At 34.3% G+C, this 27390-nt stretch overlaps 1 protein-coding gene across 1 annotated transcript in view; it reads left to right on the top strand.

The window, feature by feature from the left end:
• Positions 1–24503, top strand: part of CCDC172 (coiled-coil domain containing 172) — a 45473-nt gene extending 20970 nt beyond the window's left edge. The window contains exons 5-8 of the mRNA XM_019725305.2: positions 9604–9705; positions 10062–10164; positions 23546–23633; positions 24468–24503. Coding sequence (XP_019580864.1) covers positions 9604–9705; positions 10062–10164; positions 23546–23633; positions 24468–24503 — 329 coding nt within the window. The remainder of the gene's footprint in view (positions 1–9603; positions 9706–10061; positions 10165–23545; positions 23634–24467) is intronic.
• Positions 24504–27390: the final 2887 nt, after the last annotated feature.

Raw genomic sequence — 27390 nt, 5'->3', positions numbered from 1 at the left:
TCATGCAAACTCACATAAACTGGTAAAAACCAGTTAAGAAAATAATTCAAATGTTTATGTATGTGGTAGATGGAGAAGAAAATCCACAAATACGCCGATGACCTGTACAGAACTATAGGAATGAAACCTTCATTATATTCCATCTTGCTTAATTATCCAAATAAAAAGCGGATAAGGCAAAAAGAAAAGAAGAAAACATATGGGAAACACTTTATAACATTGATTTACTGATGATATCTTGGATACCAAAACACAGGAAACAAAAGAAAAAAATAGATAAATTGTACTTCATAAAAATTAAAATATTTTGTGCAGAAAAAACACTATCAAGAAAGTAGAAATACAGTCCACAGAATGGGAGAAAATATTTGCAAATCATATATTTGATAAGGGATTAATATCCAGAATATATAAAGAACTCCTACAACTTCACACACACACACACACACACACACACACACACAATTAAAAAATGGGCAAAGGACTTGAATAGACCTTTCTCCTAAGAAATGGCCAGTAAGCCCATGAAAAGATGCTCAATGTCAGTAGTCATTAGGGAAATAGAAATTAAAACCATAATAAGATAACACTTCACACTCATAAAGATGGCTATTTTCAAAAAAATCCAACGTTTTTACATGAAATTCACAAAGTTTAGCATGCAATCCAAAATTATTCAACCTATGAAGAATCAATGAAATGTGACCTAGCGACAAAAGAAAATCACAAGTGGCCAGCCCAGTGGCTCAGGCAGTTAGAACTCCATGCTCCTAACTCCAAAGGCTGCCAGTTCGATTCCCACGTGGGCCAGTGGGCTCTCAACCACAAGGTTGCCAGTTTGATTCCTCAACTCCCGCAAGGGATGGTGGGCAGCGTCCCCTAAAACTAAGATTGAACACCTTGAGCTGAGCTGCCACTGAGCTCCCAGATGGCTCAGTTGGTTGGATCGCATCCTCTCAACCACAAGGTTGCCGGTTCGACTCCTGCTAGGGGTGGTGGGCTGCGCCCCCTGCAACTAGTAACGGCAACTGGACCTGGAGCTGAGCTGCGCCCATCACAACTAAGACTGAAAGGACAACAACTTGAAGCTGAACAGCACCCTCCACAACTAAGATTGAAAGGACAACAACTTTACTTGGAAAAAAGTCCTCAAAGTACACACTGTTCCCCAATAAAGTCCTGTTCCCCTTCCCCAATAAAATCTTAAAAAAAAAAAAAAAAAGTCTGGCCATTAATCTAAGAAAATAAAATTCCATTTTAATAAAATAAATCACGAATTGTCAAAGTCACAGTGGTCTGAATATAGCAGCCATTTTAAACTGCTCAGTGAGTTAAAGAAAATACACTTGTAGTAGATGAAAAGATAGGTAATCTTAGTAGAGAAATAGAAAATGTTAAAAAGTCAAATGAACATTTTAGAACTGAAAAGTACAGTATCTGAAATAGAAATGTCACTGAATAGGCTTAATAGCAGAGAAGAGCTGACAGAGGAGTCAGTGAATATGAAGATTGAGCAACAGAAATTATTCAGTACAGAGAAGAGAAAAAAAATTGACACAAAACAAACAAAAAAGAACCTCAGGAACCTGTGGGACAATTTCAAAATGTCTGTGAGTAATTTAGGAGAATTACTGAAGGAGAATGGAGCAGAAAATACATTTGAAAAAATAATAGAAAAAAAATTTAATTTGCTGAAAGATGAATTCACAGATTCAGGTAGCTCAGCCAATGCAAACAGGATAAATTCAAAGAAATCCATGCCTAGACACATAATAGTGGATGAACTGCAAAGGGGCACAAGGAATCTCTTGGGTTTGATGGAAATAAATGTTTTCATGATTCTGGTGGTGGTTTCACAGGTGTATATGATGGTCAACACTCATGGAATTGTGTGCTCTAAATGTAAATTATGCCTCAGTAAAATTGATTTTTAAAAAGTCCTTTATACCACAGATACGTTAGGAGCCCTCTATTTATGTCCTTTCTTCCAGAAATATGCATTAATTTTAACAGATTTACTTCCATGGACCTGATACTGTTGGTTCTTTATATTTTCAGAAAGTCTATCTCTAGGTATTTCATAACATTTCCACATGAAACTTGAATCTCCATAATGGCAGGGAATTGGTTTTGTTTAATACTCTTATCTCCAACAGCATGAATGAGATCACTATAAATTGATGACTGCTTCAAAAGGAGTATAAAATGATATGCAAATATATAAAAAGGGAACATAACCTGGAGTAGGTCCTTAAAGAAGATCTCCCTGAGCAAGTGACCTTCAGACTGAGTTCTGAAGGGTCATAGGGTTAGCCAAGTGACAGATTTAAGTATAGATGTCAGATAGTTGAGTATTTAAGTCAGGAGCTCAGAGAGAGGGCTGGCGTGGAGCAATTAAATTTTGGGCGTCACTCAGGGAGAACTATTGAAATAAAATAATAGAACCTCAAGGTACACCAGGATTTTCTGGGCAAGAAGAGAAAAAAGGCGAGTCGGAGAAAGAGCTTCAATAAAGATAGGACACATTTACAGCGTGAAGTCGGTATCATGAAAGGGAAAGAGGATTTGAGGGAGTGATCAACCCATGTTAAATACTGCCAGACTGTCAACCAAAAGGACTGACAATCAGCACTTAGAGGTCCCCAGTGATCTTTAGGAAAAGCAGGCCATTGAAATAATAAGAGAAGGGCAGAAGCCAGGTTGTAATGGGTTGAGCAGTGGGAGGACAGAAATTGGCGACTATGATTGTAGACAAGTCTTTGAAGAAGTTTCTCTGTGGATAAGATAGAGTCCGGTAACCAAGAAGGATGCAAAGCCCGGAGAGGGTTTTTAGTGAGGAGGTGGGGTTATTCTTTTTCATTTTTCTTTTTTGAGATAGGAGATATTTTAATGTATTTAAATGCTGATGAACTGGAGACAGTAGAGAGGAAGAATTGAAGACTCAGGAGAGAAGGGAAGTTCCCAGAGAAGAGAGGAAGCAGTACACAAATGGCGGGACTGGTGGTGTTTTGAGAAGAAACCAAAACAAAATAAAAATCAGGAAACAATCTACATGACCATCAATAGGGACCTCTAATTATCTGAGTATATATCTCACTATACTTTCGTGAATATATTGTTGTGGTAAAATCTATTAACAAAACTGCTGGGTCAAAGTGAAATATTAAGAGATTTAATACTAAATCAGTCATCCAAAACCTTCCCAAAAGCAAAAGTCCGGGACCAGATGGCTTCACTAGTGAATTCTACCAAACCTTCAAAGAGGATCTAATACCAATCCTGCTCAAACTCTTCCAAAAACTGAAGAAGAGACAGTACTCCCCAACTCATTTTATGAGGCCAACATTATGCTAATACCGGAACCTGGTAAGGACAACACAAAAAAAGAAAACTACAGACTAATATGTCTGATGAATACAGATGCAAAAATCCTAAACAAAATTCTAGCAAATTGAATACAACAATGCATTAAAAAGATTATTCATCACGACCAAGTGGGGTTGGTTCTTCCCAGGGGCACAAGGATTGTTCAACATATGCAAATACATCAATGTGACACATGTAAACAAAATAAAGGACAAAAATCATATGATTATATCAATTGATGCAGAAAAAGCATTTGACAAGATACAACCATTTATGATTAAAATACTTAATAAAATAGGTATAGAAGGAAAATACCTTAACATAATAAAGGCCATATATGACAAGCCCTCAGCTAATCTCCTAATTAATGGTGAAAAACTGAAGCCCTTTGCTCTACGTTCAGGAACACGACAGGGCTGTCCCCTATCACCTCTGCTTTTCGACATAGTGTTGGAAGTCCTCGCTAGAGCAATCAGGCAAGAGAAAGAAATAAAAGGCATCTAAATTGGGAATGAAGAAGTTAAACTGTCACTCTTTGCAGATGACATGATGCTATATATAGAAAACCCTAAAGACTCCACCAAAAAGCTATTAGAAACAATCAACGAATACAGGAGAGTTACTGGCTATAAAATAAATGTACAAAAGTCCATTGCATTCCTATATACTAACAATGAAATCTCAGAAAAAGAAATTAAAAAAAGAAAACAATTCCTTTTGCAATTGCAGCAAAAAGAATAAAATACCTAGGAATAAACTTAACCAAGGATGTGAAAGACCTGTATGCTGAAAACTCCAAGACATTTTTAAAAGAAATTGAAGAAGACACAAAGAAATGGATAGACATTCTGTACTCATGGATTGGAAGAATCAACATAGTTAAAATGGCCATATTACCCAAAGCAATATAGAGATTTAATGCAATCCCCATCAAAATCCCAATGGCATTTTTTAAAGAAATAGAACAAAAAATCATCAGATTTGTTTAGAACCACAAAAGACCCCGAAGAGCCAAAGCAATCTTAAGAAAAAAGAACAATACTGGAGGTATCACACTCCCTGACTTTAGCTTGTACTACAGGGTTACAATAATCAAAACAGCATGGTATTGGCAGAAAAACAGACACATAGACCAATGGAATAGAATTGAGAACCCAGAAATAAAACCACATAAATATGGACAGATAATTTTTGACAAAGTAGCAAAAAACATGCAATGGAGAAAAGATAGCCTCGTCAGTAAGTGGTGCTGGCAGAATTGAATAGCCACGTGCAAAAGAATGAAACTGGACTGCTATCTGTCACCATGAACCAAAATTAATTCAAAATGGATCACAGACTTAAGCATAAGACCTGACACAATAAACTGCATAGAAGAAAACATAGGTACTAAACTTATAGACCTTGGGTTCAAAGAGCATTTTATGAATTTGACTCCAAAGGCAAGGGAAGTAAAAGCTAAAATAAATGAATAGGACTGTATGAAACTTAAAAGCTTCTGCACAGCAAAAGAAACCATCGACAAAATAAAGAGGCAACCAACTGAATTGGAGAAGATTTTTGCCAACAGTGCCTCCGATAAAGGGCTAATATCCAAAGTATACAAGGAACTCATGCAACTCAACAACAACAAAAAACAAACAACCCAATTGAAAAATGGGCAGACGACCTGAAGAGACGTTTCTCCAAAGAGGACATACAAATGGCAAATAGACATATGAAAAAATGCTCAACATCACTAATCATCAGAGAAATGCAAATAAAAACCACAATGAGATATCACCTCATCCCAGTCAGAATGGCTATCATCAACAAGACAAACAGTAACAAGTGTTGGAGAGGCTGTGGAGAAAAAGGAACCCTCATACACTGTTGGTGGGAATGTAGACTGGTGCAGCTGCTTTGGAAGGCAGCATGGAAGTTCCTCAAAAAATTACGAATAGAATTACCATATGACCCAGCAATTCCTCTCCTGGGTATCTACCCAAAAAATCTGAAAACATTTATACATAAAGACACGTGTGCTCCAATGTTCATTGCAGCTTTGTTTACGGTGGCCAAGACATGGAAACAACCAAAATGTCCTTCGACAGATGAATGGATAAAGAAGTTGTGGTATATATACACAATGGAATACTATTCGGCAGTAAGAAAAGATGAAATAGGACCATTTGTGACAACATGGATGGATCTTGAAAGTATAATGCTAAGCGAAATAAGTCAGACAGAAAAAGCAGAGAACCATATGATTTCACTGATACATGGTATATAAACTAAAAACAACAAAAGAACAAGACAAACAAATGAGAAACAAAAATAGACACAGACAATAGTTTAGTGGTTGCCAGAGGGTAAGGGGGAGGGGAGTGGGAGATGAGAGTAAGGGGGACCTAAATATATATATGGTGATGGAAGGAGAACTGACTCTGGGTGGTGAACACACAATGGGATTTATAGATGATGTAATACAGAATTGTACACCTGAAATCTATGTAATTTTACTAATAATTGTCACCCCAATAAACTTAAAAACAAAACAAAACACTGAATTAGTTGCTTTTCCTACCAACTGTATAGAAAAGTGCTTGTTGTCCTATATATTATCCCATACTGTTACCAATCTGGGCATTATCAATAACTTTAATATTTGCCAACCTGACAAGTAATATTAATATAATAATTAATATATATTATTTTCATTGTTGGGTTAATTAGCATTTCTTTGATTTTGCATAACACTGGATTTATTTCTCTGAATTTGTTGACCACTTTTATTTCTATTTCTGTGAAGAATCTATCCATATTCTTTGTTCATCTTTTAATTTCTTTGTTCCTACTAGTTTATACGGACTTTTTGTAAATTAAGGTAGTCAGCCTTGTGTCATGTGTTATAAATCCTGTTTCCCAGTTTATTGTTACATTTTGGTTATACTTATAGTGTGTTTGTGTGTGTGTGTGTGTGTATGTATGTGTGTCTGTGTCTGTATATGTCTCTGTGTGTCTGCCATATAGATTTAAAATTTTTGCAGTCATCTTAAGGAATCTTTTCTTTTATGGCTTCTGGATTTTTGTCTCTGGCTTAGAAAGACTTTCTCTGTGGAACATTAATTTTAAAAAACCACCCATATTTTATTCTGGTAACTTTCTGTTTCCTTTTTTCTATTTATATTTTACATTGATCCCTGATTTATTTTGATATAAGAGCTTAGGGATCCAACTTTTTTTTCAAAAGGCTGGTCAGTTATTTAACACTGTTGGTTACTTAATTCACCATTTTCCAACCAATATGAAATTCTACATTTATTATATATTAAATTCATATTTTGCTTGTGTGTCTTTCTGTGCTCTATCTTTTCTGTCTACTTTGTTTTTTAATTATCCTAGTTTCTTAGTATGATTATTTAATATCTAGCAGAGCAGTCGTCTCTCCTTACTCTATTATTGATTCTTTTGTGTTTATTTTCCTAGATAAAATTGAGTCTCATCAAGTTCAAAAAAATCTTGTGTTTTAATTATAACTGCATTAATTTTATTAATGAATTTAGAGAAAATTGGTAACTTCACAATCGTGAATCTCCTATCTAAAACAACATACGTATTTCAATTGTTTTTGCCTTTCTCTTGCTAATATTTCTCTAAGTATTACTATTTTAAATGGAATTTCAACATAATAAATTTTGGGGGGACACAAATATTCAATCTTTAGCAGTGATGATGTTGGATACCCTTCTTTATTACTAATTTTCATGGAAATACTTGAAGAGTTTTATTATTATTAATCATGATGGCAGATTGAAGCTTTCTCTTCTCCCTCTCTTTCCTCCTCCTCCTCCTCCTCCTCCTTCCCTCCATCCTTTCCCACCCCTTGTAAGATGATCATACATACATCACTTTATTAACATAGTGAATTTTATTAATGAATATCCTATTATTAGCCTTGTGTAGCTGTGGTCTCTTAGTCTTCTAGTGTATTGCTGAATTCTGTTTGATAATATTTTCTTTAAGATTTTTGCATCAGTATAGGTGAGATTAATCCTTTTTGTGAGTGTTATGTTGACTTAACAGAAAGAATGTGAAAGCTTCCTTCTTTCTCTACCTGGAAAAATGTAAATAGTAGAATTACCTGTTCCTTTTAGGTTTGAAATAATTCACCTGTGAAACTGTTTCTGGTGCCTTTTTTCTCTGGTGGTGTTCAAGTTTTAAGCAGATATTAGAGCCAGTTTCTTCCCAGAACAGTTTTAGGTTCTCTTTGTCTTCCTTCCTGTCAGTGGTTGCTCTTCCATTCCCTCTTCTAATTTGTACCACTACATCTGTTATATCCTGACACCTGATTTTTCTCCTTTCTTTTCCTTCTTCCCTTGGCTTCCACCTCTGAACTTTTCCATTGAGCTTTTAGCTTAAAACTATGAATAGTCATCCAGTTTCACTGGGTTTTGAATAATCTTCATCTTCAAATATCCATAGTTGTTTTATTATTTTGTACTCTTCAGAGTGGTTTCTTTTCACTGCCAGACATCTTCTTGGAATTATTATTTTTTTAACTCCAGAGTTGGATTCTGTTCTCACTTCTTGAGATTGCCAAAATTTAAAATTCGTATATTTTTAAAATAAATTATTAGTACTGAACTATTATAGTGAACCTCTTAATTTAGTTATATTCTGTTTAAAAATATCATGATAAACACAGCAAACCGAGTTCCTCGACTTACTTTGCCATCTCTGTACAACTTAGTGCCTCTCTTCCTTCCTACCTCACCCAGTGGCCTGTTCTTTTTGTCCTGAAGACACACTGCCCTCTTGTGTCTCCTAGGTTGTGCTGTGCTTCCTCCTGCCTCAGGACTTTTGAATATGCTTTATTGGAATATTTTCCTTATCTTTATTTAATTTAGTCATTCTTCTGATAGCAGCTCAAATGTTACTTCCTCAGGAAATCCTTCTCTGACACGTACGCCCTCCATCCCACGTTAGGTCATTTCCTCTGAGTATATTGTCTCATGACTTTATACTGTTTTCTTGAGAACATTATAATTACATACTTAGTTGATTCATGTCTATCACCCTTACTAACGTGTAAGGACAGGAACTGTGTGTGTTTTGATCACCTGTGTATTTCTAAAATGTGCTTAGTTCATTCATCCATTCAATAATTACTTATTGTATTTTGTGTGTGTGCATCAGGCACTTTATAGGCATTGGTGGTACTGCAGTGAGCAAAAAAGAAAAAGAAAAAATCCCTGTGCTCGTAGAGCCTACGTTCCTATAAAGGAAGACAAACATTCATACTTTAACATGTCAGAATAGGAAGATCTCATTAAAAAGAAGAATCCTGCCTTAATAGTTGAATTAAACTAGCCTTAGATTTAAGGCTATTCTAGACCTACTATTAAAAAAGATTTTAAAAACAAGGTTTGAACCTGATCTACAAGTTACTTAACTGCCTGCTAAATAATAGGCATCAGCATGCTTTAGGGGAAGATACCAAAACTCAAACATTTAACAAAATAGTAAACACAGTGTCTAGTATCCAATGAAAAATCACTAGACATTTAAAGAAGCAGCAAATTGTAACTCATTGCAAGGAGGAAGTTAGGTCCATAGAAACATATCCACAGATGAGAGAGATGAGGCAATTAGCAAAGAAAGACTTTAAAATTGCTCTCATAAATATTATAAATATACTCCATGGCATGGATATAATAAAGAGATTAATGAAAAATATTTTAAAAATAAAAAACAGAAAAAGCATTTGATAAGATCCAATACCTTTTTGTGATAAAAATATAAATGTAAAATATAAAAGTTGTTCTGGGAATAAAGGAAGGAATTCTAGGTAGAAAAGACATTATTAGCAAATACTGTGGAAGCTGTAGCCATATAGAGATTATTATGCAGAGTCATTTTAAATATGCTTTAGTTATGAAGGACATAGTTTTCTCATTATCTCATTGGGAAGTTTGTTTTGCTTAGTGATAATTATATTATTTTGAATTCTCTCTTTTGAATTCTCTCTAGTCTTAACCATCAACTAACATTCTTTTATATCTAATTGGTGCTTAGCCTAATTTTGGTCAGTTTATTAGAAACAATTCCTAGGTGGCCAAGAGAAGCTAGTTCAGGCTTAAAATTGACCACATGCTGCTTAAATTTTTACTACACAAGAAAAAGTTAATAAGTGCTGACATATTTATGGCAAAGCCTAAATAGTTTAAAATACGGTTTTTGTTTATTTGTTTCTAGAAATGAAATCCATGGAACATGACAATGGCCCATTAAATGAACTTCAGAAACAAAAGAGTGAATTAATGCAAGAATTATTTACTCTGCAGAGAAAAATTAAAGGTATGACCTTTATGTGTTAGTGTATTTTGCTGATGAGTGTATTTATATACACATGATAGGGTTATATTCTTTCAAAATGCATCCGCCTATTGGGATATAATGCTATTATTGGTATAAAAAAGGAATAGGTCAAACAATGAATTGATCAGTGTTAGATCTGATTCTTTTAATGTCCCAAATTTTGTTAAGATTTTTTGTGTGCCTTTAATCAGTATATTAAAGTAGAAAAATAAAAATCATTAGTATGTAGATTTTACATGAAGCACCAAAAATTAGAAGATTGTTTTTACGAATGAATACAGACAACCTTTATGTTTTATTTTTAAAAGATTGTAAGAATTTTGTTAATTGTTTAGTTTTAGAGGATAAAAAGAATGCAGCCGTTTGTACTACCAAATACCTCGAGGCAGAAAAAATAAAAATCAATGAAAAGCCTCAAAATGATGCTGAATGCTTAAGGTAAGAATTGCCTATTATAATTTGGTATAAAATCTGGTAATTTTTCAAGTTGTCAAATAGATTTCAGCATAAAGCTAAATGCATACATTTTTTTAAGTTCTAGATGGTAACATGCTAATAAGCAAACACTTCACTGTCGAGAAAGCATTGCACATAAATTTCATGATCCATTGGGTTGATAATACTGAAATCAATTTTTTCTTATATCTGGTAGATTAGTGTTATTCACATCCAAATAGATTAAGAAAAAGCATTGGTCCCACAACTCTTCTTTCTGTTCCTAACTTTTCTTTTGGAAATGATTGAAATTATTTTTAATCTTTCTAGATTTCAGGGGGGGAAATCACAGTCTGATATTTTGTTTGAAATTTGTTATTCTGGTTTTGTGCCTAAAGAATGAAAATATATTTTCTGTATGGAATATTCAGAGGCTTTTTATGTATTTGGATAATGAAAGAATGGCTGGCTAATGTTTAAAATGACATGGTCATATACACAAGGAGGAAATAAACAATTTATTAATTTGACTATTATTTATTAACAATTCAATGTTCTATTTGCAGGCTTAATTTTAAAGAAGTTTCTGTCCTGTCTAGGCTTAATATAACAAAAAAACCTCATTCCTGAGTCTCTAAAGAAGTAAATGAAGCCTTCTTCTACATAACTCATATAGGAAATCTGTCCACTAGAGCTGAACAGATTCCTCAAATTAGTAATGTATTGCCTTAGGCCATCATTTTAGTAGATTGTGAGAAAATATTTGCAATAAGTTTTGTAAGCATGAAATATAAATCTCTTGGGTGATGTGTGTGATACAGAATTAGTTTCCATAATAACACTCTGCTCATTAATTTTTTTACACTTTTAAAATTATAATGCCCACTGGTATCATTATAGTTAGTAGTGTAAGGGCTTCCAATAGGAACATCCAGTTTTGTGGGTTTATCACTCAGTCATAAAAATTTGCCCTGGGTTAAAATTAAACACACAGAGTCTGTTAGTGCTTTTTCCTTCACTGATGGTGACGGAGGAAATTTGGATAGAAAGGAGCATCAGTCCATATACCTAGTCCATTCTTTAGATTTTAGCAATTATTAATTGACATGCCGATATCTATCGATTCCCACTCTAAATTCTTTGATGTATGTAGCTTAGTTTCCCCACTTAGTTCTATAAAAGTTATTTGAAGTGTGAAGAACAGAGTCCAAGTACTAAGTGTAAAAATTTTAAAAGAGGGCCATCAGTCTCTTTTAAAATTTTTTTTAACAATTTATTGGGGTGGCATTGGTTAGTAAAATTATATAGGTTTCAAGTGTACAACTCTAAAATACACCATCTATATATCACATTGTGTGCTCACCACCTAGTCAGTTCTCCTTCCATCATCATATAGATGGTGTATTTACCCTCTTCTACCACCTCCCTCCCCCCTTACCCTCTGGTAACCACTAAACTGTTGTCTGTGTCTATGAGTTTTTGTTTCTTTGTCTTGTTCATTTGTTGCTTTGTTTTATATCCCACATATGAGTGAAGTCATATGGTTTTCGTCTTTTCTGTCTGACTTATTTTGCTTACATAATAATCTCAAGATCCATCCATGTTGTTGGAAATGGCAGTGTTTCATCTTTTCTGATGACTGAGTAATATTCCATTGTGTATATGTACCATATCTTCTTTATCCAATCATCTATCGAAGAACACTTTGGTTTTCATATCTTGGCCACTGTGAATAATGCTGACCCTCATACACTGTTGGTGAGAATATACATTGGTATAGCTACTATGAGAAACAATATGGAGGTTCCTCAAAAAATTAAAAATAGAAATTACCATATGACCCAGCAATCCCTTTTCTGAGTATCTATCCAAAAAATCTGAAAACAATAAATTTATCTGTAGAGATATATGTATCTTTATGTCCATCAGTCTTATAATTAGTGCAATAACAAGAAGCTAGTGATGGCAAGAAACAATATGACGTTATTCAAGTTTATCATGAATGGCAAAATTAAATGGTTTTATCCCTAAATTTTTTAATAGTCTGTTTCATCTGTATGTTCAAATATATACTGAATTCTGTAATAGTTGCCTTTTTCTTAATTTTTCTGGTTTAGTTGCTACTGGCATGGATGCTATTTTTACTGGAGGGTTTCTCAAACGTGGCACTGCTGATATTTGGAGCCAGGTTATTCTTTGTGGTGGGGACTGTCCTATGCAATGTAGGACATTTAGCAGCATCCCTGGCCTTTACCATCTAGATGCCAGTAGCACTTCTCACCCCCCATCTATGACAACCAGAAATGGCCCCTGGGAACAGGGGGTGTGGGAAAAATCGTCCCCAGTTGACAACCAGCTTTATTTTAAGGTTATTATAATTATACTTTCATTAAACTTTAGTAAGAAAGCAATTACAAAAAAATAATATTAGTTCATATCTATGAGCTTAATTATTTCTACTTTTAGTAATTAGAAGATTTTGATACATATTTTATTTGTCTGTATTACTGAATTCTTTTATAATTAGTATGTTGTTGTTTTTTAAGTTAATTTGCCATGTTCAGGTTATTTGTTGAACTCTATTTTGATACCATCCATTAAAGTAGAGAACACTACATTCATAATGGTTTAATCATCTCTTCCTTAGGTAATCTGTCCCTATTTATAAATATCAAGATGTCTGTTTATTTAAAAGATTCTATATTGAACCCTGTGGGATTATTAATTAGCACATGTTAAGGCAACTAACTTGTAGAATTTTGCTATGATTAACACCTAACCCAGGGGTTGGATTAATTCCTAAGAAGCTTCCGAAGGCCTGTAAAACCATGACTGAGCTAGTTTTTCCATATGGTGTAGGGAGGCCAGAAATGATAAAGCTCAGAGTCTTAAGAACAAGTAAACATAGAGGTTAAGTATACAAATCCTTTGAATCCCAGCTCTGCTGTTTACTAGGTTAGTGACTTTGGAAAAGCAATTTAACTTGGCTATGCCTCAGTCTCTACATCTATAAAATGAAGTTAGTAACAGCACCCACTCACAAGATTACCGTAAAAAATAAATTACTTAATTCATATACATCCCTCAGAACACTGCTTAGCACACTGTAAATGCTCTATAATTACGAGATATAATTATATAATTACTTATGATTTTATTTTTATTTCATACTATCCATGAGGATTTCACACTTTTCAAGCTTCTTTCTCATTTTTTCTTCAGCTTGTCCTTTAAATGGAGAGGCTTCCTAAAGGTTAATCATTGATTGTCTTCTTACTTTGTACTCTCTGTGGGAGATCTCATCTGGTCTAATGGTTTTAGTTATCCTCTATAGATAATTTCCAATTTTTGTCCCTAACTCCTCTTTCCTAAGCTCCATTCCTAAATTCCAAACAGTCTAATATAAACGTAGAAATAGAATGAAAGTGATGCTGCTCTGATTAAAAAACAAACAAAATCAAAACCAAAAATTGTCAGAAGTCAAAGGGTCTTCATAATTGCCTGTCCTTTATCTCCTTGCATTTTTATCACATGCCTTATGCTGCTAGTACATCGGAATGCTATTTGTAGAATTCCAAATATGCAGCAGGCCATCACACCTCTGTATTTTTCTCCATCAGCTAAAATCCAGCTTACTTGTCAAGGGCCACCTCACATATCATCTTTTCTGAGTATTGCTCAAATCCAAAATGTAGTAGACATTTTTGACATGTTCACAAATCACACCATTTTCACCCTACCCAATCTATCATCAAGTTTTGTTGCTTTTATCTCCAAAATATTTCTTGAATCCTTCAATTCTCTGTCTCCTTTGCTAATAAGATCCAAGTTCTAGCCACCACCCTCTCACCTGGATCACAGTAACAATCTCTCTTCTACTTGCCACTCATTCACTCTTGCACCCTCCAATGCATTGTATACAAATCGTCATCCCTCTTACTAAAATCGTTCAGTGGCTTCGTAATGTATGTCAGCAAACCTGACGTCCTTTGTGTGGCTTTCATGCCTTGCCACAATATGGCCTCTGACCACATCCCTGATGTTATTTTCAATCATGATTCCCACCTCACACTGCTCCCTCAAGCACTCTAAAATGTCTTCCACCCAAGCGCCTTTGTCCACGCCTCTCCTTCTCCTTCGCCTGCCTATCTCCTACCTGGTGGGACATACCCATCCTTTAGGTCTCAGTTGAAATGTTTTCTTAGAGAAGCCCTTCCTTACCCTGTGATCTAGATTGTGTAACCTCTGTTATGTTTCCTAATAGCGCCCTATTTTTTCTTTCATAGCACAGATTCCATTTTGCAATTACATATTTATTTGCTTTATTTCCACCGTGTGCTCAGTAAGAGGAGGAATCTTGTCTACTTTGTTTACCATTGTATGCTAATGGTCTCGTGCTTTGGTACAGAGCTTGGAATATAGTAGGCATTGAAGAAATAAATGGAGAAATAAACAAATGTGCTAAATTATGAAAGCTTTCTTCTACTGTTCCTTTCTCTGTGGTATTAGAGAATATGCTTATAATTCTGTTATTAATCATACTCTGCGATAGTTATATGTATCCGTCTGTCCGTCTGGACTGGGAACTCCCTCCACTTCATGTTCATTTTTCTATCAGTCGCTGCATCTAGCACAGTCAGGGGCTAATAGTGTTCCAAATATTTATTGCACTCATTGAGAGTCTACATGTAATTTTATTTTCAAGACAAAGAAGATAGAAGTTCATTACATATTTTCAATGTTATTTGCAAAAACATGGTATATTCTAACCACTAGGATAGACTGATGGAATTTTTTCTACTGATTTTTTCTTCCATGTAGAAAATACTTGACTGGTTTAACTCTCCTAGCTTCTCCCACCCCCCAGCACCTCCCCTCTCTTGTTCAAGGTTAGGAGGAGTGACTCAATCTGGTCAGTTTGGAAAGGTGAACTGGAGAACCCAGCCCCTTCCTTTCCCCTATCTCTTTGGAGCTGGCTTGCCTGAGAGAGCATATGTTGCACTCTGTTCCTCTATTCTTTGAGCTTCAGAGTGGTAGGACTCAATGAGAGAAAGCTTGTGGCATCCAATTCTACCTTTAATGGTGTCAGTTAGGTTAGTCTCATTCTGTGGTTCCATATTGGTAAGTCCTTTCCTTGTAGATATAATCCACATTCGCCAGTATCTGCTACATCAGTAGTAATTGTGACATTTTAGCCTCCTTCCTCCCTTCCTTATTTCTCTTTTGGGCAGAATTCAGACAGGAAAGAAGAAGGTTATATACTGGACTCCCAACATCTATCATTTTTATTATTATCTAATACAGTGGTCACTAAAATGCAGTTCTAGAGCATGACTTTTCATTTACTCCAAATAGTAATTAAGCATACCTTAGGACAACTTGAAACCCTTCAGGCATTTTCCTTACCCACAAAACTCCTTTCTAGAATGGTTTTACATTTTTTTTTTTTTATAACCAAATATTGGTGCTTGTTTAATGCAGCAGGAAGTTTATTTCAGAAATGAAACTGCAAAGTCAACAGCACGGGAATTTTCCTTCTGAACATTTGAAGATAGTATGGTTTTGTGAAGAGCACTATTCACAATGGAAACTGCTTAAAAGTTAATATAACTTTAGAGTGCTACTGAGACACTCTAAATGCATTATATGAAGTAGTAAGTCAATGCTGGTGCCTCTTCAGTGAAAAAGTCATCCAGCTAAGTTGGTCATAGAGTTCACATCAATGGTCCTTAGATTTATAAGAAGGCATAAACACATGATGGTATTCAATATTTTCAACCTCTCTAAAAGAGATAAAAATGTATATTTACACATGTACATATTTTTTATTTTACCAAATATGTGTAGATATTTTTAAATTATGAGTAGGCTATGTTGATTGAATAAAAAATTCAAACACTACAAAAATGTAAAACATCAAAGTCTCTCTCATTGCCTCACTTTAGAAACCCTCAGGGTAACCATTGTTAAAAGTTTCACATATATCCTTCCAGAATTTATGCGTGTGTGTGTGTGTGTGTGTGTGTGTGTGTCTATGTGTGTGTAGCAAAGAAATGAGATCACATCACTACTGGTCTGTAATTTGCCTTATTACGTAGCAAAATATTATAGACATTTCCCGTGTTACTTTGTACTGATTAGCTTCATTCTTTTTAATGCCCATGTATAGAGATACCATATTTACATTACCTTTCTCCCATTGATAGATGTATAAGAGTTTCTAAATAGTCATAATTAGAAACATTTTAATGAATGTACCCTTAAATACTCGTGGGAGTGTTTCTGTAACATTATTTAGAATAAGCATCATTTACTAGAGTAGTAGGAATTGTTGTCCAAGCTGCAGTGAGAAAAAAACGCACATTTACTTTGTAGTATCTGTGTTGTCAACAAGAATGAACTCAAAGTAGACAAGTGTAACAAGATCTTAGTTTTAAAATTTCTGGAAAACACTAGTCAAAATAATTATATATCTGTAACTAATCCATCTCTCTTTTTTTAACATTTATAAAATATGAAAATATACTAATTCTAGGACAATTCTAAGTTATGTATTTTGTTGAATACTTCTGTTGATTGCATCTTTTCTGGTAAAACTTCATCATTTATTCACTAACAGAAGTGTCTCTACAGCATTGATTGTGTAGCCTTCAAGCTAATAGAGATCCCGTTTTGTGAATTCTTGGCACATGCTATAGTTATTAAAGTTTCAAAGTAAATACAAGGGAAATTTGGATGGTAGAATCAGTTGATTATTTTAAAAGTTGTAGTCTGACATAAATGTGCCTAATTGTAAATATACCAAAACTTTGAAATAATTTTGTTTATTATATGAGCCATATATAATATTAAAGTAATCATTTTCAAAATTCCTTGGTATCTTTGATACTACAATAAAATTTTTTTAATTTTTTATGTGTTACCTCTTTATTAGGTTGGTGCAAAAGTAATTGTGGTTTTTGCAATTATTTTTAACCCTTCAAACCGCAATTTCTTTGGCACCAACCTAATAAACAACCCCATTTGTTATGGGAATGGGGAAGACAATAGAGAATGTGCGGTAAAAGAAGGTGCCTAATCCACCCAACCCAGGATTTGCGGTAACACAGGTGAGAGCAGGACCCATCTTTTACCTTCTTCTCAGCAGGTCTCTGGTTCAGCCTTACACACCTGTGAAGGTTCTCCTCTGTCTGCTGGTGGCCTGGACTGAGGGAAAGGCATAATTAGAAAACTGAAATTCTGCTTTCATATATTCAACTTTCAAACCTTTTAGAAATAAATTGTATGTGAAAGAGGATGCCCTATTTGTCTTTAAAAACAGTGTTATGTCTTTAAAAACAGTGTTTTGTGTTTAAATGGCACTAAAATAATTTTCATATTAATTAATATAGGGAAATAGTAAGAAAGTCAAACCATGAAAAAACTAGTGAAAGTAGAAAAGCGGACTTATTAAACGTCTGGTATGATTAAGGAAACCAAAAAGGATAAGATTAACAGACTTAGCGTGAAGATAGTTCAATGTGTCAGAAAAGTCATCAACTTAGAATGATAAAGTGGGAGAAATTTATAATAATTATGACAAGCGGGATAACAGTTTATCAAATATTCAACTGATAAAAAAATCAATAAGAAAACATTAAAATCAATAGTTTTTCATTCATGTATGTATCCACCAAACATGCATTAAATACCTACTTTGTACCATACACTGTGCACATTACTGGGGGATACCACGATGAGTAAGACAAGATAATTCAGTTAAACTGCTTATCAATAAATGTAAATTAAAACCTCTGGGTATTATTTTTATATCAGATTTTGAAAGAGATTTTTAAATGACCGTAATCAAAATTGGCAGGAGTGTGGTATAGAGATAATGTATACACTGTTATGGCAGTATATATTGCATATGTTTAGAATGCAATTTGAAGCCTATAAATTACTGTAAGCATCTTTAAAAGGTTTATGCCATTTGACCCAATAACTCCACTTAGCAGTTCTCTCCTAAGGAAAGTAATTCCAAGTACAGAAGAAATTTTATGCACAAAAGTGTTCATAGAAATGTTATTTATGGTAGAACAAAAAAGGAACAACTTAAATGCTATACCAGAAATGAATGATTAAGTTAACTGTGGTGTAACCACTTAGACTGACGCATATTTATCTTAAATTTGATAAGCATTAAGCAAAAGAAAAAATTCGGAGGTAAAATTACATAATCACTAGTCTATGGAAACAAGACCATGATGAAATATGCCTAAATTTTAATAGCAGTTGAGGTTGTATACTAGGACTTTGGTTGAAATTTTTCCTTCTTTCTACTTAAATAGTGCTTGTGTACAGTTTTATTGCTAAAAAGGTATTCTTTAGGTTAAGGCTTTTCTATGACACTTAGAGGTAACTGAAAAAAAAAAACTGCAATGATACAGCAAATCAAAAATACATGGAACACAGGCTTTGCTAAACTATTAATAGCAATATTGGCCCATTCTCGTCATAAGTTGATTGTTCAGAGAAAGGTGACAATAACCAGTGCAAACTGCCCTTAGTTATTGCACAGTAGGTGAAGGAAGTTCTTGACTCCTGTAGGCGTCGGTCTGTGTCCCAAAGCATGAAATCCGTTTACCGTTGTACAGCTGTGACTCCTGCAAATGTATTCATATTCATGCCATTATCATCTAGCCTCTCTGAAAGCTAGCAACAGCAATCTTTAAGTGCAGATCTAAATTCTACAGCTTGATTACATGCTGAATAGTGAAATACTTCCTATAATTTGCTCTAAATGCCCTCCTTAATTTCCGTAGTCTCATTCTTATTGTTAGCTAACTAAAGGCGAAAGTGGTCACCACCCATTTCTGAAGGACAGGAAAGATCTTACAGAACCTGTAGTCCATTTGAACTGAAGAGGAGGAGGGCAAGTATTGATGGGTATGTTGGGAGGAAAGATCCCTACGATTTTATTTGAAGAGATAAATATGTTAAAAGGAAGCCTTAAGTAGATTGTATAGCAGCATCTGTGGTACATTCTAGCTCTGCATTTAACCTTCCACTTACCCTTTAAAAATATCTATTACAGGAGGTTTTATGCTTGTGTAAACATCTAATGCTCAAAATTAATAACTTGTTCTGTCTTTCCTATTTGAGCATTCCTTCAGAATTCCTATTTACCATTAAATTCCTCGAAGTTCAAAACACAATGAACTTCATATATATAGGGTATTGTTTCCTCATCCATCCCTGTAACGATTATGTTTTTATTCTGCAACTATATGTAAGTTGTAAAGTAAAATATAATGAGGACCTGTGATCTAAACTAGAACATTACCAATAACTCACATTAGCTGTGGGCTCCTTCTTTATCCCACACACCCTCCCTTACCCCAGATGTAACTGCTGTCCTACAGCGTTACTGTGTTTCGTGTGTGCGCGCGCGCGTGTGTGTGTGTGTGTGTGTGTGTGTGTGTGTGTGTGTGAGTTGTACTATCTTTATCAAGTTTAGGTATATATTTGCTTCAGAAAAGAAGTTGACTTTTCCTTATTTTTATACTTTGAAGCAATATATGTAGTATTGGGATTATTTGGTTTTTAAAAGTGATTTTGCTTTTTATTGATAGTATAGTTCTTTGAAAACTTTCTCCATTTCAGCTATAGTTATTGGGTGAGAAATAGAACTTGAAAGTGCTACAACCTTTAAAGACAAGGAAAAAGCAAGAGATGGAAATTAAGGGCCATGGATAAACTAAAGAAAGTCATAAAATCAAAAACACAGCACCCCTTTCCTCCCCCAAAGTAAAAAGCCATTGATTTAAAAAAAAACAAAAAACTTCCTCTGATTCTACAAAAGCCAGTATTCTCCACCCTGAGGCCTCAGACTTGTTCTCAGTGTTTTCCCACATAGGGTGGGACTTGCTCTTTCTGAGGATCTCCCCATGACCTCCCTTTCCTTTCTCTTCCCGTCCATCTAATTGCTGCTTCACTCTCTGTGTTGGTGTGGTTTTTCTGGATTTAGATGTTTATTTCCCTACTTACATGTAATTTCAAGTTTGTAATATCCTTTGTTTCTTAGTTAGCTTGTCAGTATGGTTTATGGGTGGCATTATTTTGTTTTCCTATTAAGCAATTGTTTTTATTTAGGTGGTTGTCAGTATTCTATAGGAACCTGGATTCCTGTTATTGTCTTTTTTTAAAGATAGGCTTATTGAAGTATTAGTTACATGCAACGAAGTTCACCCTTTTTAATATACAGTTTTGGCAAACACATTCAGTTACCATATTCCCCCCAAAATAAGACCAGGTCTTATATTAATTTTTGCTCCAAAAATGCATTAGGGCATATTTTCAGGGGATGTCTTATTTTTTCATGTACAGCAATCTACGTTTATTCAAATACAGTCATGTCATCTTCTGGAACATCGTCATAACGTGTTAAATGCGTCCGTCTGGCTGACGATCTTAACTGGGGCTTATTTTGGGGGTAGGTCTTGTTTTCAGGGAAACACGGTATGTAACTACCACCACAATCAAAACAATACTTCCATCTACCCCAAAAGTTCCTGCTTTCCCATTTATAATCAAAATTCACAACCCACTCCCAGCCTCTGATCTATTTTCTTTTCCTAGTTTCGCCTTTTCCTATATGTCATATAAATGGAATAATATGCTATGTAGCCTCTTGTCTCACTTCTTTTATGTAGCATAATGCATTTGAGATTTAGCCATACTGTTCTAATATCCATGAAGCCTGGTGACGCTCAACTGGGCAGGAAGGAGTTTGCAACTGCAACACACAACTCTTGACTAACAGCCATAGAGCAGCCAGTCCTGGGGTCCCGCCCCAGCTTCCTGGCTGTGAAATAGATGGGGGAGTCTTTCTGGGGACAGAGGGCGCTTGGGGGAGAGGGGAGGGAGGGGGTCCGTAAGCACGCCCAGCCCCTGCCTCATTCTCTTAGCTTCATAATTGGAACCTTGACCTGATCTAAAATGGACTTTGTAGCAACCAGAGGAGCATCAGCGGGTCAAGCATAGAATTTTACAAAAATAACGAAGTGCTTTGAAGCACAGCTACAAGAAGCTCAGAGAACTCCCAGCATCAATTTTTAAAACAGCAAACATCTTCATACATTATATTCAAACATCTGAAAAACACAGATAAAGAGAAAATCATGAAGGAAGGCAGAAAAAGAAAAGACATAAAGACACATTACATACAAAGGATGAAGATAAGAATTGCAGTAGACTTATCAGAAATCATGCAGAACAGAAGACAAAGGAATGACATCTTTAAACATTGAAAGAGCTGTCAACTGAGAAATCTCAATGAAAATATACTTCATAAATGAAAGCAAATTAAGATATTTTTAATACACATAAGTGTATAGAATTCCTTGAGAACAGATTACATTACAAAAAGGCTATAGTAAATTTTTCAGGAAGAATAAGATACCATATAGGAATGTGGAGCTACACCAAGAAATAAAAGCTCCAGAAATGATGAAAATGGAGGTAAATATAAAAGCCTTTTTTATTTTTAATTGCTCTGAAAGATAAATGACTAAAGCAAAAATACTAGCAGTATATTTTATGTTTATAGTAAATGTAAAAGAAAAATAAGTGATGACAATGAGGACAAAAAACAGCAGGGAGTAATTAGAAACGTACTGTAAGTACAGTTGTATAATATTATTTGAGAGTACAGTAGTGAATTGAAGATGTATATTGTAAACCTAGTGCAAGCATTACAAAATATTTAAAATATGTATAAAAATAGATCAATAGGAGTAGATAAAATACAGTCATAAAAAAAAATCAATCCAAAAGCAGGCAGTAAGAGAGGAAAACAGGGACAAAGAACAGATGGAACAAATAGAAAACAATTAGCAAAATTTTTAATCCAGTCAAATAAATAATTATATTAATTATAAATGGCCTAAACACACCAACCAGAAGACAGAGATTATCATATTAGGTAAAAGAGTAAGATACAACTATATAATTTCTACAAGAAACTCACTTTAAAAATAAAGACATAGATAGGTTAAAAGTAAAAGGATGGAAAATGATATTCTATGCCAGCAATGTCTGAGAATTCTAGTTTTTTCCTCTTTGTCAGCACTTGGCATTGCCTGTTTTTCATTTTAGCTATTCTGGTGGGTGTGTAATGGCATTACGTTGTGCTTTTCTTTTGTGTTTTCTGATGACTAATGAAGTTGAGCACCTTTTCATATTTTTATTAGCCTTTTGGTATCTTTTGTGAATAATCTGGTGAGAGATAGTGTGTCTGTATGTTTTCATTTTTTATTGTGTTGTCTTTTTCTTATTGACTTGTAGTTCTTCATATATTACAGTTATAATCTGTTGTTTATTGTCTCTGTTGGCTTTTACTTATAGTGGCTTTCCTTCCTGGGTACTTGGTAATTTTTGTAAACTCATTGTTTGCTCTTAATCTGTGGGATGCCTATAACCTAAATAATGTTAAACTTTCCTTCAGAGAGGATTTTCTTTTGTTTCTGCTAGTATACAGGGAATACCACTGGCCTAGGATCCCTTCAGCCTGCCCTTAATGGTCAGGGCTCAGCAAAGGCTCAAGTTGATCTATATTTTTCCCCTTGTGGCTGGAAAAATTGCTTAGGTTTGTAAGAGCAATATTGTTCTTAGTATTGTCTGCTCTCAAGGCAGCGTCACCATCCTAGCTGCCCAGTCTCAAGCCCTAGCTCTCCACCTCTCCAAACACAGCTCATGGCTTTTGCTGATGTGTGTTTTTTTTCCAGAAGTAATGTTAGTCATAATGCTGGTAATGGAAGACTGCTTCTTGACTGTTTTCCACCTTAAATATGGGCATAAAATAATTTTTGAACAAAAGTAATTTCAGGTATTCAAAGGATTAAAGACTTAATTGAGGAAAAGAAATAGTGATATTACTTACTCTCATTAAAATATATTTTAATGATATATGTGTATTATAAAGTTAATGTTTAATTTTAGAGCAAAAAGAAATTGCAGAGGTCATTTTTTTTTTCCCGTACTTAAAATTCTCAGGGGAAGTTCAGAGAGGCTAAATGATTTAGCCAGTTATTCAGCTTGTTAATGGCAAGAACTACAATAGAGGTCTTCAGACTATAGTTTCTCCCACTAAAGCATGTTGCTCTTTTAATTACCCTAAAATTATTAAGTGTCTATTATTATTCAATCTACCTTATTTTATTTGTGGCAGTATTTTTTCCCAAAATTTTATGTATTCTTACAGAATTACAGAGAATTAAAATTTCTTTCCACACTCTTCCGTGTTAACTAAAGTCTGATGCAAACCTGCCACGATCCATGTAATAAAAAGTTATTGTAAAAGTTTATTGCTGAACTAATAGGGTGAATTTTTTATTTAAAACAGACTTAAAAAAGAATTAGAACTTTACAAGGAGGATGACATGCAAAGTGTTTATGAAGCTCTCCAAACAGAAGTAGAATTTTTGGAGTTGGTAAGCCATTATTGATCATTTCTAACTTTTGATTACCATGATTTACCTACTGGTAAGAATGATTTTGCTGGTATACATGTCATTGAACCAGTGTTTTGCTATTCACATGGATTTGTGCTAGATATAAAAAGCAAAGCAGCTACAAGAATAAAACTAAGGTCAGGATATAAAGCTCTAAAGTATTTTGAGTTCCTGGAGAGCTAGGTGCTATGTAAAGCAATTTATATTCAAAGAGAATATGTATAATTTCAAACTAAGTTAAAACAAAATTCAAACCTGACCTCACAACATTCCCTTGACTGAAACTGTTATTAGAGGATTAATGCACTAAAGGAATTTAACTGTCATAATGCTAAAAGCTTTTTGTTTTTGATAAGCATAAATTATACTTTTATTATATTTGATCCTAAAACTTCCTTATTACAGATTTTTATGATCTCAAGAACTTTGGATTCAATTATTGGAAACTTATTTTCAGACTGTGTGGGAGGACTTTAAATTGCTTTTAACCTCTTGCTTTGGTTGTTTATAACGTGAACACATTATTTACCATGCTCTATTTTAATTGGCGACGTGTATAACTAGCTTTAAAGTATGTTAAAATATAATTTTAATTTAATATGTTACATTTTGTTTCATGTTTATTTTCTGTAAACATTTTCTTGTTTAAAAATGTTCCTGTGGGTTGTTAGGATTTATATTTTTTATAAATACTTTCAAAAATAAAAGTTAGAAATGCCCAGAGTGATTGTTGTGTTAAATTTACATAAGTTCTATGTTATTCCTTTATTAAGAATTTCATTTTCCTTATGAATAATTTTATTTTACTTTCAGACATTGGCACAGAAAGATCTTCAGGAAAACAAATAACTTGTAGAGAATTGATCAACTACCTGAGATTTGATCAAGAGATCTTCAGATCAATTCTTTATGGTAGATACATGAATGATTGATACCCATGACAATATATTCTTGTGGAGAATGTGAAGTCCAGAATGGTCAAAGTTGTTGACATCTAGAATTGGTTCATAGGAACTTTAAAAAAATAATTTTTTGTCGTGTTACTTGCTGGAACTTGAAGAGTTCTTGTGTGGTTTGATTTTGTTTCTAAGGGAAGGAAAAAGAGTAGATATTGTGTTCTCAGGCTTCTCATATCCCCTTTACCCTTAAGCTGATCTGTACTTTCTGATGTCGTTCGTTTTTTATTGCAGCTTACCTCAAGTCCAATCAAACATGTAGGAAGAAACGCTCAGATTATTGACCCAATTTTGTCGGTGCCATATCTACCAACAAGGTTCTTACTTTCATTTTGATCCTTCTCTTTTTATAAGATGTCTTTTGACAGAGGTCTTCTGAGGTCTTTCATCTGCAAAAGCCAGTTTTCTCCACTTTTCTCTAGATGTGTCTATGGAGTTAAGTCTGGGGCACTTGAGCTTTTTCTAGCAGTTTGTGCCTGCCAGTTTTCTTCCCGATGCCAGTTTTGGTTAGAATGAAATAAGTCATCCACTTGGGGAGGTATGTAATCTCCTTTCAGCCATCAGGATTCATTTTCGCTGGTGGCCTGAAACATTACAACTGAAAACAGTGTACTTATATTTGGGTCAAACTTGGTATTGCCATCAAAATTCTAACATCCCATGTCCTTCTGCTGTTAGCAATCCTGACTAGGAAGCAAGATATATTTTCACTAGTTTCTAAAAAAAGTGTATTAAAACTGCATTAAGGCGTTCAATTATAGTAGGTGAGGGAGTGGAATAAAACTTATTTGGGCATGTATTTCAAAGCACTAAGTGTAAATGTGAGAATCATGTTTTCTTTTGTGGTTGTATTGAATTAGTTTAACATCTCATGTGAGATGTTTACGAATGCCTTATATCTACTGATGTTAAGATCCTGTACTTAGGTCTAGTTTCCGAGCAAGTCTTATGGCATAGCTTTTTTGTATATGTTGTTTACACTCTTATTTCTTAAAAATTAGCAAAATTAAAACTCTCCTTTGAGATGTGTAGCGGTTACCATCTGTTTAAATAATTTGCATTTTCAGAAGTAGTTTCTATTTTGATTCTTTAAATATTTAATAGTGAATTATTTTTGCTTAAAAAGAAAAAAAATGAAAGCTACCAGGGAATTGCAATCTATTTTATATGCAAATATAGAGTGGGAAATAGTTATTAGGATTAGCCATGACTTTAGTTCTTATTTTAATCCGTTTATTTACCCACATTCTAGTTCTAAGTCTTATGAATATCTGTTATTAAGTGTATATCATATTATTAATATGTAGATTGAATTTACACATAAAGCCTTTTTCACTTAACAGTAATTTTTGTTTATTATTGGTTTTGTAGCTAAAATATTAATGTGAACTAGAGATCTGCCACTTATTTGCATAACTAACACAATGGCATATATGCAGAATAAACTCTTGCTGATAAACTGTCTTTTCATGTGTGTGTATCATACAGAATCTCTAGGTTAAATATTCAGTAATGGACTCAGGATTCATTTGAATTCAGTTTGTGAAAAAACAGGGCGTTCAGTATTTTCATTATTTCAAAATACTTAAAATGCATATTTTAAGATTTGAACTAATTTTCAAACAATCAAATGATTATTTTAGCACTGCACGGCAGAGGAATACAAAGCACTACTCATGTGATACCCATCAAAGTCACTGGGACTGTTAGAGTCAGTGTAATCAAAGGAACAAGTTCATCGAACAAAGGAAATACAACAATCAGTAGAAATCACAGTATATGAAACCCAAACTGCAGTCAGTATAAAATATGAGCAGTATAGTAGGTATGTTTTTAGCCTTTTTTTTTTTTTTTTAAAGAATTAGTAATTCATAAAAGTGGGAAAAATAACACATTGTCTGGGTAAAAAAATGTATCTCAGACTGACTTTAATTACTATGGAAGTAAGAATTTGGCTGTAAAGAAACTCAATTTTTAAATGAATGCTCATTCATTAAGGAAATTCATTGACTTTTCCCCACACCTGCTTACAGCCAAAGTGCAAATTACCCCAGAGCAGCATGACACTGCTCTCAGGTTCCTGGCGTGCCACCACAGTTCTTTACTGTAACAAGTTCTTTCAGAAGCGACTTTCTAATTCTCCGTTCTCTATTGGGGATAATATTAGGATGTATAGATAGTTTGCTGCATATTTTTCCTGCTGATTAATGGAGCTGTTTGGCTAGGGGAAAAACAGCAACAAAATTATAGGATGTGGAGCATGACCACTAGACTAGAAACGCTTTTCTTCCTTTCCTGTCCTAACTATTGAGATGAGAGGGGAAAAGCAAAGAGAAAGAAAAGCTTTAAAATGTAGAAATCAGGAAGATTTCTATACTACTCATTGTGTTTTTCAGGAGTAGTGTTTTCTTCTGTAGAAGACCAAAATTGAGGAGTATTTTGTCTGCCTTTTTTTTCTTTAAAACTTGAAAAACCATGATGAGATTCCTAAAATCCAAAATAAGGTTGAAGTTATTGTATTGTAATGAATTGGAATCTAGAAACATCTTAAAACAGTGTCAATTGGGATTGGTCGTTTATTGTAGAGTGGAAATTACGCTGCAAAAAATCTATTGAGTCTCTTACCAGAAGGGCGACCAGTAATTCAGCCGGCTGGCTGCAGATGGACAAGCAGCCCACACTGTTCTAAGCTTATGCTGAGGACAAAGTCCCTTTCTATTTCATACCAATCAATCATACATAACTGTGTCACATTATTATGAATAAGTCGTTTCTTTGCC

The sequence above is a fragment of the Rhinolophus sinicus genome, chromosome 15 (genome assembly GCF_057876585.1).
Source record: "Rhinolophus sinicus isolate RSI-liver-muscle chromosome 15, RSI-T2T, whole genome shotgun sequence".
Classification (NCBI taxonomy): domain Eukaryota; kingdom Metazoa; phylum Chordata; class Mammalia; order Chiroptera; family Rhinolophidae; genus Rhinolophus; species Rhinolophus sinicus.
Note: the sequence above shows the minus strand (reverse complement) of the source record. Positions and strands in the feature narration are given on the sequence as shown.